The sequence below is a fragment of the Cyprinodon tularosa genome, unplaced genomic scaffold, assembly GCF_016077235.1.
Source record: "Cyprinodon tularosa strain WSP-4 unplaced genomic scaffold, ASM1607723v1 ctg482, whole genome shotgun sequence".
NCBI lineage: Eukaryota > Metazoa > Chordata > Actinopteri > Cyprinodontiformes > Cyprinodontidae > Cyprinodon > Cyprinodon tularosa.
This window is the reverse complement of record NW_024039210.1, coordinates 179,341-194,471: the sequence shown is the minus strand read 5'-3', so window position 1 is coordinate 194,471 and position 15,131 is coordinate 179,341. Positions and strand designations below refer to the sequence as shown.

Below are 15,131 nucleotides of genomic sequence, written 5' to 3'. Positions count from 1 at the left end.
TTAATTAAATCAAATAGTATATTTAAATTTACCTGAATTCAAATATGATTCAAAAAATAGAATATGCAGGACTTAAAAGATCTAAATGTGTAAGAAAGACAAAAATTTATTTCTGTTACCCAACCTATATCAATAAAGTGATATATATTACAATAATATGTTAAGAACCTGTTTTTAAGTCTCAAATGAAAGGTTGTAAAACAAAAAAGTGCTATTTCTGTCTTTAAAAGTGGCGCAAGTGACCTTTCCAATATGGCGGTATCTTTGACGTACTGACTACTGGCTGTGCGACGTCAACGTCCACCCACGTTTCTAAGCGTAACTGCGCCATCATTGCGGGCCTGGGTTGAAGTCAGCGAGTGTTGGTCGGTAGAACAAGCTGTTCTCGGCTCTCTAAACGGGCCAATTTCTTTCTAAAATACCAACTTTAAACGACAGCAGCGCTGGTTTAGATGTCTTTGTAAGGTAAGCTAACTTTTAGCATTGCGTGTAGCTTTTACTGCTCGACGTTAGCCGGTAGCTACACCCCTGTCAGCGCTGCGTCGCGCTGCTGCTTCTGCGGAGCTGCCGCTGTGTTCGTTAGAAAAACTTAAAACAACAAATTTCTGTAATACCTCTTTAAATATTACTGATTGTTATTGGAATAGCTACTGTTTATGTAGTATTTTGTCCTGTCATCGGTGTATCTTATGGCAGAAAGCTCTGGGAAAGCTACTGTTTCACTAAATCCGCCATGTTTTTTTTTCTTCTGTACAAAATCGTAAAGTTTCAAAGTAGGTTTTGGATTTCCTTTTGATAAAAAATATTTTTTTTATAAGTTTTATAAGTGGTTATTATTTATCTAATTGTAAAGTAAAATTCGTAATTTCCCCTGCCGTTTATACCTTGATATTTCTTCAGGTGCAATTTTGACCAGACATATATTTAATAAATGTTGTCGTTGTCCTTTAATGGAATGTTAATTTTCTGCAGTTTGGACCTTTTTCATAACCAGCCACAGTCTTCACTGTTTCACAACAACAGAATTGCATAACAGTGTTGCATGAAAATTAGATTATTTTAAGCATTTATATTTAATCCCATTGACTCAATATCCTGAAGTGCAAACCTTTGCTTTTCAATTGTAACTCTTTTGGTGAAGATCTGAAGCAGCTTTTCCCATCCAGCGATGTTCTTTTCATAACTCAATAATGGTTTGATCAGTGCTCTGAAATGTTCCTTTATCACTAGGATGCTGCTTGTTCGATAACAAACCAGTGTGTACACTGATATTCACACACAGGTGGATTTTATTCCTGAATTTGATCAATTCTCATGTCATTCGGTTGCACTACTGCGTTGTATTGAGGGGCTTATTAAAATCCACACAAAACCTCGTTATTTTACTTGTGTAAAATGTGTCTTCCCACTTGTGCTATACTGTTTGTTTGTTCATCTTGTGCTATAGAAGCTAAATCTACTCCAGTTTATTGTGAGTTGCCAAAATGGAAGTGATTTAAAGACGCAGTAACTCATCATCTGCTAATATTTTATGAGATGCTACTTTTTAAGGATCAGATCTTTGAAAACTGTCGCAATGACAAAATGTTATCTATATTTTCAGGTTTCGTGCAGGTGCACACACTCTTTCTCTATCTCTGAGGACCAGTGGTGAAGTTTGTTGCCATGGCGTCGCCAGGGGGACAAGGAGGAGCTCTGTCCACTAGAGGAGGCAGCGGAGCCCGGAGAATGAAGTGGGCCCTGGAGCTCAGTGTTGGAAACACCAGGTAGACTCACCAATCTGAAGCAGAGCAGAGCTTCCAGCTTCTGATTGATTCAATTACAAAATTAGCTGCAGCCTGGACTTTTTGGTTCACGTTCTATTAATAATACACTTTGTTTGTTGCCTGTATTCAAAAAGACTCCTAAGACTTTAAGTATCTCTTTTAATGACATAAATTTAGGAAATATCTCTTATCATTACCTCAGTGACATGGCATATTGAAATATTTTGTGTCTTAACGTGACAAAATGGTAGGAATGTTGCCTTTTAGTGAGACTGAAGAAGTCTGAACAGAGAGGGGACGATCCGCCACCTATATAGAAAAATAGATAAGCATAAACTTGTTAATATATAGATGCATTACACTCTGTCATCTCCATCAGGAGAACATGAATAGCTTCAGGGTCTGGATGGCTTTAAGAGGAACCCCTAGCAATGTAAGGATAAATAAATATTAGGAAAAATATAGTAAGTAGTACTATAAAGACTATTATGATACAGATTAATTTCATTATTATTTACGCACTGTAAGATGCTCTCAGTCAATATTTCAAAAGAATTGGAAAAAGCTGCAAAAAAAAAGATGCAATACTATCATATTACTCTTTTCTTAAAGCGTACAAAGTAGGAAGGTGTAAAAGGGGGTCAGGTTTGCTATATTGTACATGATGATGTAAGCATCCATGACCTAAAAGGGGCTTCTGGAAATCTGTCTCTGCTGTGCTGCCATCTCTCTGGACAGCTCTTCTTATGGTGTCTTCACACTAAACGCCTTTTGGGCATGAAAATGGCGTCCAGGCGATCTGGATGCTCCGACTGTTGAGCTGCTCTGTCCTTTCATCGTCATCTAGAGAACAGCTCGGCTTATTTGCTTTGATAAGCTGAATAAAAGCAGTTTTAAAGAGAGAAAGTACAACTCAAAATGTCATCGGTGTGGTCAATTCATCAGGATTATGATCCTCGTCTTAGGCTACCAGCTTAGGCTACCAGAGTCTAAAATGGAATATTTTTTGCTGAAAGGTTTGACATTTTTAGTTAGACGTATAGTGGAGGATGTTATTATTCTGGCTGGATCATCATAATAAGTGGTCTTCCTAATTGTCAATCATTCTGATGATAGGTTTACGTAAGGCTGTCCTACATGCTTACTGGAGGTGAGTCTGACATAGTGGAATAATTGCAGATCTTCTTTTGGAAAGTAAGCTTGTATGAACGATGCAAATAGCCTCTTTTAAACAGAGCGTGCACGAGGAGAAATTGGCTCCTGCATGCACTTGCACACGTTTAATAGGCGTTCCCTCTCAGGAGCGGTTACATGTGCATTTGAGAAAATCCTCCACTATATCTTTAATTTCACTATTTATAAACTGTTTTGCCATAGTTCAGAAAGAAGATATTTTAGTAGAGAAATAATGGTCAGAGATGGTTCTTTTCTTTGTTGGGGAAAAAAAACGTCCTCCTTTTTGGGTAAAACCAGTTTATTTTTAGGACCTTTTACATATAGATACATTTTCTTAGCTGAAAGCTCTGCAGAAGCAGAAAGAAGCGGACGACTCTAGATGATGCTCAAAATGTGTTTGTTACTCTGCAGGCTGGTGGATAACAGCAAGAAAAGGGTGAAAAAAAATCTGCATTGATCAGCTTTCATTCAATGCTTCAAAGTCTGCCTCTTTGCACCATCATCTTAATGCATCTCCCTTTCATTACTCCGCTGTTCTCTCCCTAGAGTTGAGGAGAAAGAGCTGCTGCTCCTCTCTTCACTGCCTTTTTTCTTTTTCATCTCTTTTTCTCCAGGTTCGGTTGATCATTTTTGTTAAAATACCTTAAACAATCAGGCAACGTGCCGAGAGGTGAGAGTCCACATTAAAACCAAATAATAGAGGTATGAAAATGAGCAGCTTGGTGAGTAAATGTTACAGTAAGCACATGGAAATAAAGATTAGTTTGTTAATAAGGTGTTTAAACATTTTCATGCTGTGTAAAACAAACTTGTCCTATTTTATCATCAGGAGACACATTTTTTAGTCCATGTATAAATTCTATAATAAGTTAATTTCTTTTAGGGCTGGGCGACAGAATCTTATCTCAGATTTCAAATTTTTTCTACCAAATTTGATAAATTGATTTCTGTCATAATAAAAAGAAACCGATGACTTGCATTACTTTGAAAAACCAGCTTTAATTTCAATCACCCTCTCTTAGATCAGCTGAATGTAAAGGATAACAAAAATCAAGCTGTGTAAAAGAATTATGTTGGATAAACAATGGAAACATAACACTAAACACAGTAAACTCCAGATTTTAATTCAATCTGGCCTGCAGGAGCTCATAGTTTTTTTTTTGTGCTTTTTTTTTATGGAGTTGCAGTAGGTAAAGCCGTCCATCTTTATTACATGGTTTCCGGCGGTTATTAAAAGTCATTAAATTATTATTTTTTAAATTAAGGCCTTAATTGGCAATAAAATTCACTAAATGTGATTATTGTGGTATTTAAAATGCCTTTTTTAAATTTTTTTATACGTCATATATATATTATATCACAATATATTTGCGCAGAACTGCTTCTGGTTGATTGTAAAACTGTATGTTCTGAAAAGAAGCTTGAGGCGGAGAGAAAGCTAGAGAATGGGGGGAAATGCAGAACAAAAAGTGTCTGGAAAGCGATGGACGGTACATGACTGCGGCCTGTCAACCGTAAAGATGACAAAGCATTTTGCTGTGTTATTTATATACATGAGAGTCATGGGTACTCTTCGATGGCATTAAAATTATTTCTAAGAGAATTAAAAAGCATTAAATTAGAGTTACTCATTCCTGAATAAACACTTTATTAGCTTTTTAAGCCATTAGCTCTAACACTGTTACCGCAGCAGGGGATGGAAGAATAGATCAAACTCTCCACAGCAGATTTCTAGCAGATCTGTAGCATCTTGCTGCAGTCACTGTAGGACTTCCTCAGGAAGTAAAATCTGCTCTGTCCCTTCTACCTCCACTTCTTCTCCCATGATGTTAATAGGTTTCAACGTGTTCCTGTTTCTTCTGAAATATACAATCCTCTCCCTTGTTTTGTGGAGAATCAGGATCAGATATTTTTTTTCCACACCATATCACAAAGCTTTTTGATGAATCCAATGATTGCAGAGTCATCTGAGTATTTCTGCAGATGACAGGACTCTGGTACTGGAAGTCAGCGGCTTACAGAAAACCTTCCTAAAATCATAACTATTTATAAATAGAATATTTGATTATCAATATCATAAAAATCTTCCCCCACCCTAATTCCTTTCCATTGATAACTTTAAGCACATTTGTCTAGTTTTTTTATTTCTTTTATTTTTTGTTTTGTGAATCAACCAATTACATCTCTCAGAAGACATTGTTGCCCATGGCAACGGGGTAAACCACACCTCCTCCCTAAGACGGGAATACCTGTCAGAGAGCGCAAGTACATCCCGCGGCAGCCTGCGGGAAGGCGGGGCTTGACATGAAGCCCCGCCCACATCAAGGACAGCCATATTGGAAATGCTGACCGCTCTTGCCTATAGAAGCTGGTGAGAGAAATGGCCAAAAAAGAAAGGTTAACTTCAAAATTTTGAATGAAATCTACCCAGTGAACGAATATCTGAGATTAAGATTTAATATTGATCGGAATAACTGCGTTTTTTGTGAAGAGAATGTGGAAACTTTAGAACATCTCTTTTTTTTTTATTGTAATGCTGTGCAGCTTTTTTGGAAAGAGATGCAAAGCTGGCTACTATCCAAAGAAATTATATTGCCTTTGTCTGTGAAATCTATTTTTTTTTTTTGGTGTTTTTGTTGAACATAAGAATGTAGACTCTTTTGTTATTTGGAAAGTTCTTGATTCACAAGTGCAGATACTTTAAGACCAAACCTTATATGACTCATTGGAGAAATGAGCTGAATCTTTTCAGTAAATCTCTTAGATTTGTAGAAGAAAAGAAAGCCCTTAAATTATTTTCTTTACTCGAAGCATTTAAATTAATTTGAAATGGCCCTGTGAAATTTATGTTTTTATTTTCATCTTATTTTAGTTTACAATCCTGTTGGATTAGTTTCATACTTTTTTATGTTGAACATGCTCAATCCATGTTTAAAAAAAAAAATCACAAGTGTGAATTTATTGTATGCCTTGTATGTTTATATTTACATTCATAAATAAAAAAAAAGAAAGAAATGGCCAAAAAAAATGTGTTATGTCACATGGTATGTCTGTCCTTTTTATTTTTAAATCTTTATTAAATTTTCAGATGTTAAAATAACATTAGTAACAAACAGTCTAAAATAAACAACAATAAGGAATTATTATGAAGATGTATTTATCTATCCTCAAACCCTATCACAAATTTCATAAAACGTAAATTAAATTGGTAGTTTAGAGACAAATGAACATTACATTGAGGACACATTTATCTATCCAATAATTATCATACACGCACACTTATCCCTATAGTGGTGTCGTTAGGGCTGGTGCAGTGGATTCTGGACAGATTCCCAGTCCATCGCAGATTAAGAAAAAATCTATCCATCAAATTTCTGATCCGCTTAATCCCTCATGGGGTCGCGGGGGTTGCTCGTGCCTATCTCCAGCGTTGATTAAGAAAAGCAATATAACCAAATACTTGCTGGTGCTGAAGTTCAAATAATAATATAATATGAGTAGACCCCGCATTGGCGCAGGAATTACGGCCGCCATGTTGGGGCGGTCGACCTGCTACTCAAACATGCTGATTCAAGCTGAACACACTAATGATGCCTCAGCACTGTGCGGCGTATTTTTGTTTAAATTTACGGACTATTGACGTCAGGGCTCGAGGGATAACCTTTCACAATTAAGATGAAAACATATCTTTATATATATCTTCTTATATGTCTATGTGCTTCCCTGCCCTGGTACGTGAGCATTTCCAATATGGCTGTCCTTGATGTGGGCGGGGCTTGATGTCAAGCCTTCCCGCAAGGCTGCAGCGGGATGCTTCTCAGAGAGCGGCTCCACGCTCCTACCCACATCTCTTTAGCTAAAACTATTCTGCATGATTAGGGGTGTGGGAAATAATCGTTTTGGCGATATATCGTGATATTCGGCTGCCCAATATAATATCGATCTTTCACTTCTTAGTATCGATTTTCAACAAAAAAAAAATGGTTACATAAAACATTGATGGGAAAATGGGCTACCTCTGCACCACCACTCTGGCAGAAAGCGCTGTGGAGCCCTTTAACTATGCGTGCAGCACCAAATCTGTATTAAAGGCAGTCACAGTGGAAGAAAACGCCAAACAACATGGATAATAATACCTAATCAATATTTTCTGATGAAAATATACAGCACTTGCTGTTTTATCTCATCATTTGATTTTGATAGCTGGGGAAAATATGGCAATATATAGTGATACTGCAATATTGTGATAATATCGTATCGTGACCCAAGTATTGCGACATGTATCGAATTGCAACACTCATGCCAATACTCACCTCTATGCATGATACTCCGGTCCTCTTGGTGGCAGCGATGTGCCGGTTTTCTAATAGTTATTTCAAAGATAACAACATATTATCTTCATAGTTTTTAACATATTTCTTTCAGTCTTCTATGCAACCCTGAAAAATGCTGTTAAAAACATTTATATATAGATATTGAACACATTTAAACATATTTGTGATGTTAATTTATAACTGGCTGGAAAAGAGATGGAAAGGGGCCCCAGAACAACTGTGTTGTGTCTAATCAGTTGGTTGCATTAAATCATTTTATATTTCTTCATTTCTCATGTTTTTTATGTTTGTTCTGGTGCTTTCAACCGATTATATGATCTGCAGCATTTTGATCATCTTTTTGAATAACTTACAGCGAAGTATTGGACTGACTCTACGTATGGATAGCAGAGCATGGCAGCATAAAGCCAGTATGTGCTGCATGACCAGCCGCCTCCTAATATCATCTAATATAGATGGATGCTGAGATCCATTTAATGCAGAGGCTGTCAGTAGATCAGCCTGGTCCTCGGGTTTTAATCTAATGGTAGCTGAAGTGTCCAATATTGTGAAGCAGTTTATTAAACCTGATTGTTGCTTTGGGAGGTCCTATAGCAGCATTTACTAACCCTGCAGTAGTGGTTTGGACCTTTAAGGAATCTAGCTGTATATCTGTGGCTATGGTGGTTTTCAGTGTCTGAACTGGTGCATTAAATTGTGACGAATATATATCGGTAGTAGCCTGCAACTTCCTTCCTTCTTTTCTTCCAAAGAATTGCTTTCTATTCAATGATGCTAATCTGAATGTTCCAGAAATGGTTTGATCAGAAGCTAAACTGCTGCCGCTGTCTGCAGGAGTCGCGGTGACCGACAAGGCGGTCAGGGAGATGTCGTTTACCCCATCGGCTACTCAGAGAAACCCGTTCCTGACACCAGCATCCAGGAGACTGACAAGAACCTGGTGGAGAAGGTGAGGGAAGATTTTAAGTTTTTTTTTTTTTTTTTTTTGATTAAAGTTTAGCTGCTTTGGATAAAAGACATCAGGGGTGAGGATGGAATTCAAACCTTTCAAACAGTTTGTGCAAATTAATCTTCCCAAAAAGGTTGAATTGACAAAACTTAAAAGTAAAAAAAAACTTGAGCAGGTAACCGTATTCTGAAGATAAAATGCTTTGATAGGCACTTAAAATATGTTTTTTTTCTTATTTTAAGCATAAATCATCTTATTCCATTGGAATTGGTCTCACTAGCTTGTTCAAACAAAGAGGATATTTTCTTTTAGAACTAGGTGTTTATTAAGTTTGACAACTATGACAAATTGTACACCTTGTAAAAAACTTGTGAAAACCCAAAAAAACAGTTGTTTTTTTACGTTTTGTGGCACTAGTGGCTGTTTTTTGGACAGTAGGCTGACAGGAAAGGGGGTAAGAGGGAGGGGGAGAGACATGCGGCAAAGGACAACAGGTCGGATTCTAACCTGGGTCTACTGCGCCAAGGACTAAAGGGCTGGTCATCCTCCTGCAGCAGTGTGTCTCAGTGAGCTGGACGCGGACATTTTTGATTTATGCCCAATATTGAAGCGTGGTCTGTGCTATGTTATTCCACGCCACAACGCAAGAGGGACGATCGGGAACTAGCTGTGGGTCTAGATACGGCAGAGGTGGTGAGGAAGTGGGAGCAAGTTTGTGCAACAACGGAGGGACGTGAGGGCCAAAAAGAGCGGGGATCGCACCTCTTTTCTAGCTGGTCCATCTTCACAGGTCGTTTTCCACAATGGCGGTCTTACAAACAAAACAAAACAGGAAATAGGCATAGAGTAGAGCGCATGTAGATTTGACCAATCAGAGGCCTCCTGTCTGCGGCACTGTCTGCGGTCACCTACAGTTTGGGATAGGAGCAGCAGAGTATCTGAAGAGGAGGCGGGGACGTCTCTGCGTTCACTGCGACACCTACGCAGACGACCTAGTTTCGAAGTATAAATCAGCCTTAAGGCCTCCATTCATGGGTCGTGTGTGCTAACCACTGCGTCACCAAAGCACGCCAGAGAAATACAGTTTTCTCCAACCTTAATGGAGGTAGAGGGAGTCATTATTTTATCTAAATAGGATGCAATTGCCATTAGCTTGGCTAGCTTTGAGCCTTCATGTTATCTGTTGAAATCCTTGCTCTCTAACTGCTTCCTCTAACTCCTGCTGTCATTTTAAACGTATCACCCTTGAAACTGATCCAGGATCAGATTGTGTCCAGCCAGCAGCTAACCTCTCAGTGCATCTCTGACTGATATGTTGATGTAAGCAGCCGGTCTTTATGCTCTTTCTTCTTCTTGTGTCGCAGCGCTGCTGGGATGTGGCCCTCGGGCCCCTAAAGCAGATCCCCATGAACCTGTTCATCATGTACATGTCTGGAAACACCATCTCCATCTTCCCCATCATGATGGTCTGCATGATGGCCTGGAGGCCCATTCAGGCTCTCATGTCCATGTCTGCCAGTAAGTATTAATGCTCTTCCTGTTTCGCTCTGACCCGCTGACATCATCAGACTCTTTGCGCCATCAAACCTCGTCTCGTTCTCGTCTCCCAGCCTTCAAGCTGTTGGAGAGCTCCAGTCAGCAGTGGCTACAGGGCCTGGTCTACCTGATCGGGAACCTCCTGGGAGCAGCGTTGGCCATATATAAGTGCCAGTCCATGGGGCTGCTTCCAACACACTCGTCTGATTGGCTGGCTTTCATAGAGCCGCCGCAGGTAATGTCATAAACACACAGCAGCAACGGCTCACACTCAAATATCTTAATTAGGAAATCATCTAATAGTGAAAATAGTCATTTTGTTATTTAGATGTGGCATGGAATGCATCCTGATAGAACCGTACGATGGTCATTTATTAATCAATTTCTTTATTGTCAACCACAATTTCAGTATCGGTACAAACCGTTCATCACATACATGATGATTTACTGAGGCCCTGCGTCCCGCAGAACGCTGCCTTTGGCGTGTTCGTATGCCGGCCAAGGGCCCCACCGGGAGGCTGCCTTTAACTCTATGGAAAGATAGGAGCCACATTGGGGAGGGAGAGGGGAAAAAAACATATTTCACATTTTATCCTTGACAGGATACAGTTTGAGATATCAAACAAAAAGTCCTCAGCACAACAAAAGCATATTTAACACGAGACAAACATTTCGACAGAAGGAAAACATCTAGCGACAAACCACATAAACCTGCCACATTTTTAATCAAAGCATCTTTGATCAGCAGGTCAGATGATCTGATGGGTTCTTTCTCTCCAAATTATTAAATAGTTCATCCATACAGAAAGTATTCACACCACTTAAGAGACTCTAAAACATGCCTTTAGCTAACAAAGAAACCAAACGACCCCCATTCCTAAAGGGTGGACCCATTCGTCAGGATCAGTTTGCATGTTTTCTAAGTCCACTCTATAAAACCTCAAACTCAACGCTATTTAACATTTGAATTGAAAAAGCAACACATTTTCAAACTGGGAAAGAAAGTATAGTGGATTGTTTTTTAACTTTTATGGAATGCATTTAGCTGGTAGAGCAGAGGTCACGGATTAGCGGACCGTGGTCCAGATCCGGAACCGGACCCACCTGCTGGCTAATCTGGACCCAACCTGATTTAAAACATTTATAAATTACCGCATGTTGTCTGACGACAGTGTTTAACTTTACTTGCGCCGCTTCTCCTATTAATACAGTAAAGCTCTTCAGAGCGTCCGGCACCAGGCTGCACGTGATACACATTAGCCAATGAGCTGCTGTCAGTCTGGGTTGCTGCTGCTGCTTCTTTTAGACACAGCAGGTAAACCTGTGGCAAGCTGGGCGATGGGAAAGAAGGAGAAGATGATGAGAAAAAGAGAGCAGAGAAAGTGTGGACTGCTGGAAGAACTGCGGTGAACTGGTGACAGAAAAGTGAAATGGTGCTCAAAGATAATCCTGCATATTTAGAGGATGTTTGGCTCAACCTGCTGCTGTGAAGCAGGATTATCCACCATGAACAGAATCAAAAATAAATATGGAGAACCTTGATAGTATTAATCAGATACTCAAATTAAACCAGATGAAACCAAAACTTTTCCAATTTAGGAGTTCTGGATGGAGAATATTGACGAATGAAAAGGATTTGTTTTATCTCAAATCCAAATGTTCATATATTATTTTACAATTTTGGTATAATTACTGCTCTTCGTAGGTTGCTCTATCAGCTAAAGTTTTATCATCTCTACATCTCAGTTAATGTTTCATCCTTTACTAACTTAATCGATGATTATTTCAATAATCGGTTCATCCGATTAATTGTTTCTACTCTAGTTTGTTTTGTTAGCGGGTGAAAGCCGTCTGTTTGGACCATCATTCTCATTTTAAACTAAATTATCTTAAATTCTACACGTTTGTGTGCAAGATTTTAAAAAGATTTAAACGCCATCCATTCAAATTTTAAACTCCACATATAGCATTGAGGAGCTAACCAGCATAAGTAAACAGACAGCGGTGATGATGATGATGATGATGATGATGATGGGTATAGCTTCTATCAGGGGCAACTTCAGCATTAGGAAAGAACATTTTGTTGTGTCAGTGACCCTGCATTCCTAGTCTGAAAATGAAGCTGCATCTTTTTCCTATTTGGCACCCAGTCAACAAGAGTAATGAGGGTCAAAGATGAAAGTGGATGTTCTGCATTCATTCTGTCAAAACATCTGGTTTTACTGGTTTCTTTAGGAACTGGTTTGGTTGAAACTGCAGATGACTGAAAGATGTCGTAGCTCTGCTGTCACTGTACTTTCTCTCAATCATCAGAAGCTTTTAATTCTTTGTTTCCGGGTTTCAACTTGTTTGCTTCACAGAACAGAACAGGTTTGTCCTAATCTGGTATGCTGGTCCAATCTCAGTCCCGTTTGTTTCAAACGTACGTTTCCTGGTTATTTCCTCTCCAGTTATGAGGCATCAGGACCTGTTTTAACCGTGCCAGCCTCACGTGACCAGCACACTCATAGCCGCCGTACTTTGTAGGGTTAGGGACTGAGTAAATGAATGTTAATTTGTTATGAAATGAACAGTGTTGGACTAATTACTTAAAAAGTAACTAGTAATGTTAGTAGTTCTCCAAGACAGTAACTGAGTCAGTAACTTGGTTACTGTTCAGGGAAGGTAACTCACTACCAGCAGCAGTAACTGGCAGGAAATTTTAGTTTAATCCATTTCTGTCCTATTTTTAATCCTTTTCAGAACATCATAGTGATCACATAGAGCGTTTATAGAGATTTTAAAATGACAACATCCAAAACAAAATTGGAAAGATGTAATAGAAATCAGTTTATTCTGCGTGAAGCTTCTTTTCCAGCTCATATTACAGTATTGGCAGCCCTTCCAATGACTCAGCGGCCATGAAGCAGCCCTCAGCCTTAAAACAGTTGGTTTCCCCTGAACTAGAGGATCATTTATGGATTATTGATTGATTGATTGACTTTACTGATCTCACAGCGGAGAAATGTACTCATTACATCAGCTCAAATAGTCAAAGAAGAAGAATGCGCTAAAGGACGGATAGATACAGTATACACAGTGCGTCTCATTATACTGGGTTTTTGCACAGCGTGTTTACATGGGTATATATAAGGTGTTTGTTATTAATTGATTTATTAATTAAAAGGTCCAAACATCTGAAAACACTGAAAAACTAATCTGCATTATTTTTGTGGTGGTTTGACAAGTGAGTTGCATTATAATTCTGTAGATGTGATCATGTTTCTTTATTATAATAAAAGTAAACTAAGATGTTTTGGTTTTTATTATTTGGAAAAGGTGTGAAATAAAGCAATGCAAATGAATTTATTTGAATGACTCAATTTATATTGTTGAATTATTTTATGTCTGAATTAAATGATTTAACTTAGCATGTCATAATTAAATAACACATCTAACAGTTTAATTGTCTATTAAATAAATAAATGCCACATATTTATTTGTTTTTAATATTTTATTCTGTCCCCTTTACCCTTCCACCCTATTGGCCCATGGTTTGCTTTGCCCCTGTTCTTAGACTGACTAATTGGCTCATTTTCACCTCCTAACGTGTGTTTTTGTGTTAAACAGAGGATGGAGATCATGGGTGGAGGGATGGTGCTGTGAGGGGAGAGGTCACATGCTCCACATGCTCCATCCTTCTTATCGCCACGCCACCGGGCATCCCTTCACAGCCGAACACAAAAAACCGGACTTTCAGCCATTTCCAGATCCAGACTGGACCGTCTCAGTCCAAGCAACAGCAGCGAGGTGCAGGAGGATCTCAGTCCAACATCACGGATGCATCCCGGCTCTTTCTGGCTTTGTTGCTGAAGCATTTCTTTGGTCTTCCTCTGGCGATTAGCATCTTTTGTTTTTATTTCTCATGATAGTCTGAAGACGAGGCCGCCCAGTTTCTGTCCAGGTAGTCGCCTCTTCAGTAGGTTGTTAGTGGGGGTGTTTTATAGCTCCCAGCTCATTAACCATTGGTCACACCTTTAATCCAATAGTTTAGTCCGTTTGATTCCTGACCATGTAGGGAAGAGTCTCCTAAATGCTTAGCTTTTATCGTCATTCAGTTTAAACACATTTTGTTGTATCTTCAGCCTGAGGTGGTTTTTGTTTCCACTTCCTGCCCTGCATCATTAACTCAGTTTTAATTTATAGCTCTGTGTAATTTATGCTGATTTGCTATGAAAATGTTCTATAAATAAATCCTTATTGCTTGAATTCAAATGTTTCCAACGATGTCAATAAAGATACCTTTTTATTAGGTTAGTTAGCATTGATGGTTTTTATTTCGTTATGTTTTTATTTCACTGCAGCATAACTGCAATAAATAAATAGGTTTATACAGGGTTTACCTGTTTCTCACTAAATTATGCAACTGAAATGTTAATTTCTTTACGAAATGTATAACGGTTACTCTATTTTACTTCAATATGACAAATTCAATTCAGCAAATAGAAAATAAGAATCTAACCTAAACATAAAGTCTAGGTTGGTGTCTGTCTGATGCTTTTTGATTAAAAACATGCTTGTTTTTACTGAGTCAAGTTACTCATGATGGGTACAGTAGCCAAAAAATGTTACTCAAGTACCTTTTTTTTTTTTTTATAAAATAAAAAGTAGAATGCAATAAAACTACTCCCAAAAACAGATTTAAGTTAAAAAGTAACTGTAACTAGTTCCTACCACCTCCATGATAGAGACTTGGAACTAAAGGTTTTTACTATCTGTAGCCTGATGATTCTCACTATTTTACAGTTTTTAATTATGTTTTAAATTCACTGTCAAAATAAGAAAAAGAGGGTTTGGTTCCTCTTTGCTTCTGGTTTTTACTGGCATGGACGGTGCCTCGGTAAATAAAACCAGAGCTGTGGAGATGGGATAAATATTAAAAATAACCAATGTATAAAAGCTAATTTTAGAAGGATATAAGCTGTAAACCTGCTTCTATGTTTGTTTAGGATAGAAATGGACTGGAAAAATTTTACGATCACTGAAGTGCGAGTAGTATCTATCTAGTATATATAGATATATATATATATATGCTACAGCCGCTATTGACGATTATTTTACTAATCAATTAATCTGTCGATAATTTTTTCGATTAATCAATTATCGTATAGCAAAAGATTGCTTAAAGAAGTTTTTTACAAAATACACCAGGTGGAACTAAAACTTTTCCACTTGAGTTTTGGGTAGAGCATATTGACGGACAAAAAACTGAAATGCAAAATGTTTATATATTTTAAAAATAAAATGGGTCGCTCAGTCAGCTAAAGGCATGTTTTAGAGTCTCTATGCTCCAGTTTACGATTAATCGATTACTGACTACTAGTTGATTAA

At 38.2% G+C, this 15,131-nt stretch overlaps 1 protein-coding gene across 1 annotated transcript; it reads left to right on the top strand.

Annotated features, from left to right (window-relative positions):
* Positions 1–308: 308 nt before the first annotated feature.
* Positions 309–14,057, top strand: emc4 (ER membrane protein complex subunit 4). The gene is made up of 6 exons (XM_038302142.1): positions 309–465; positions 1,604–1,766; positions 8,111–8,225; positions 9,590–9,743; positions 9,836–9,996; positions 13,371–14,057. Exons 2-6 carry the CDS (start codon positions 1,666–1,668, stop codon positions 13,404–13,406), a joined length of 567 nt encoding a protein of 188 aa, XP_038158070.1. The 5' UTR covers positions 309–465; positions 1,604–1,665; the 3' UTR covers positions 13,407–14,057.
* Positions 14,058–15,131: the final 1,074 nt, after the last annotated feature.

Excerpts from the sequence above, each read along its gene's own strand:
- emc4 (XM_038302142.1), top strand. The coding sequence starts at position 1,666 with ATGGCGTCGCCAGGGGGACAAGGAGGAGCTCTGTCCACTAGAGGAGGC. Across the intron at positions 1,767-8,110 it reads CTCAGTGTTGGAAACACCAG|GAGTCGCGGTGACCGACAAG; the intron begins GTAGACTCACCA and ends CGCTGTCTGCAG. Across the intron at positions 9,744-9,835 it reads TCTCATGTCCATGTCTGCCA|CCTTCAAGCTGTTGGAGAGC; the intron begins GTAAGTATTAAT and ends CTCGTCTCCCAG.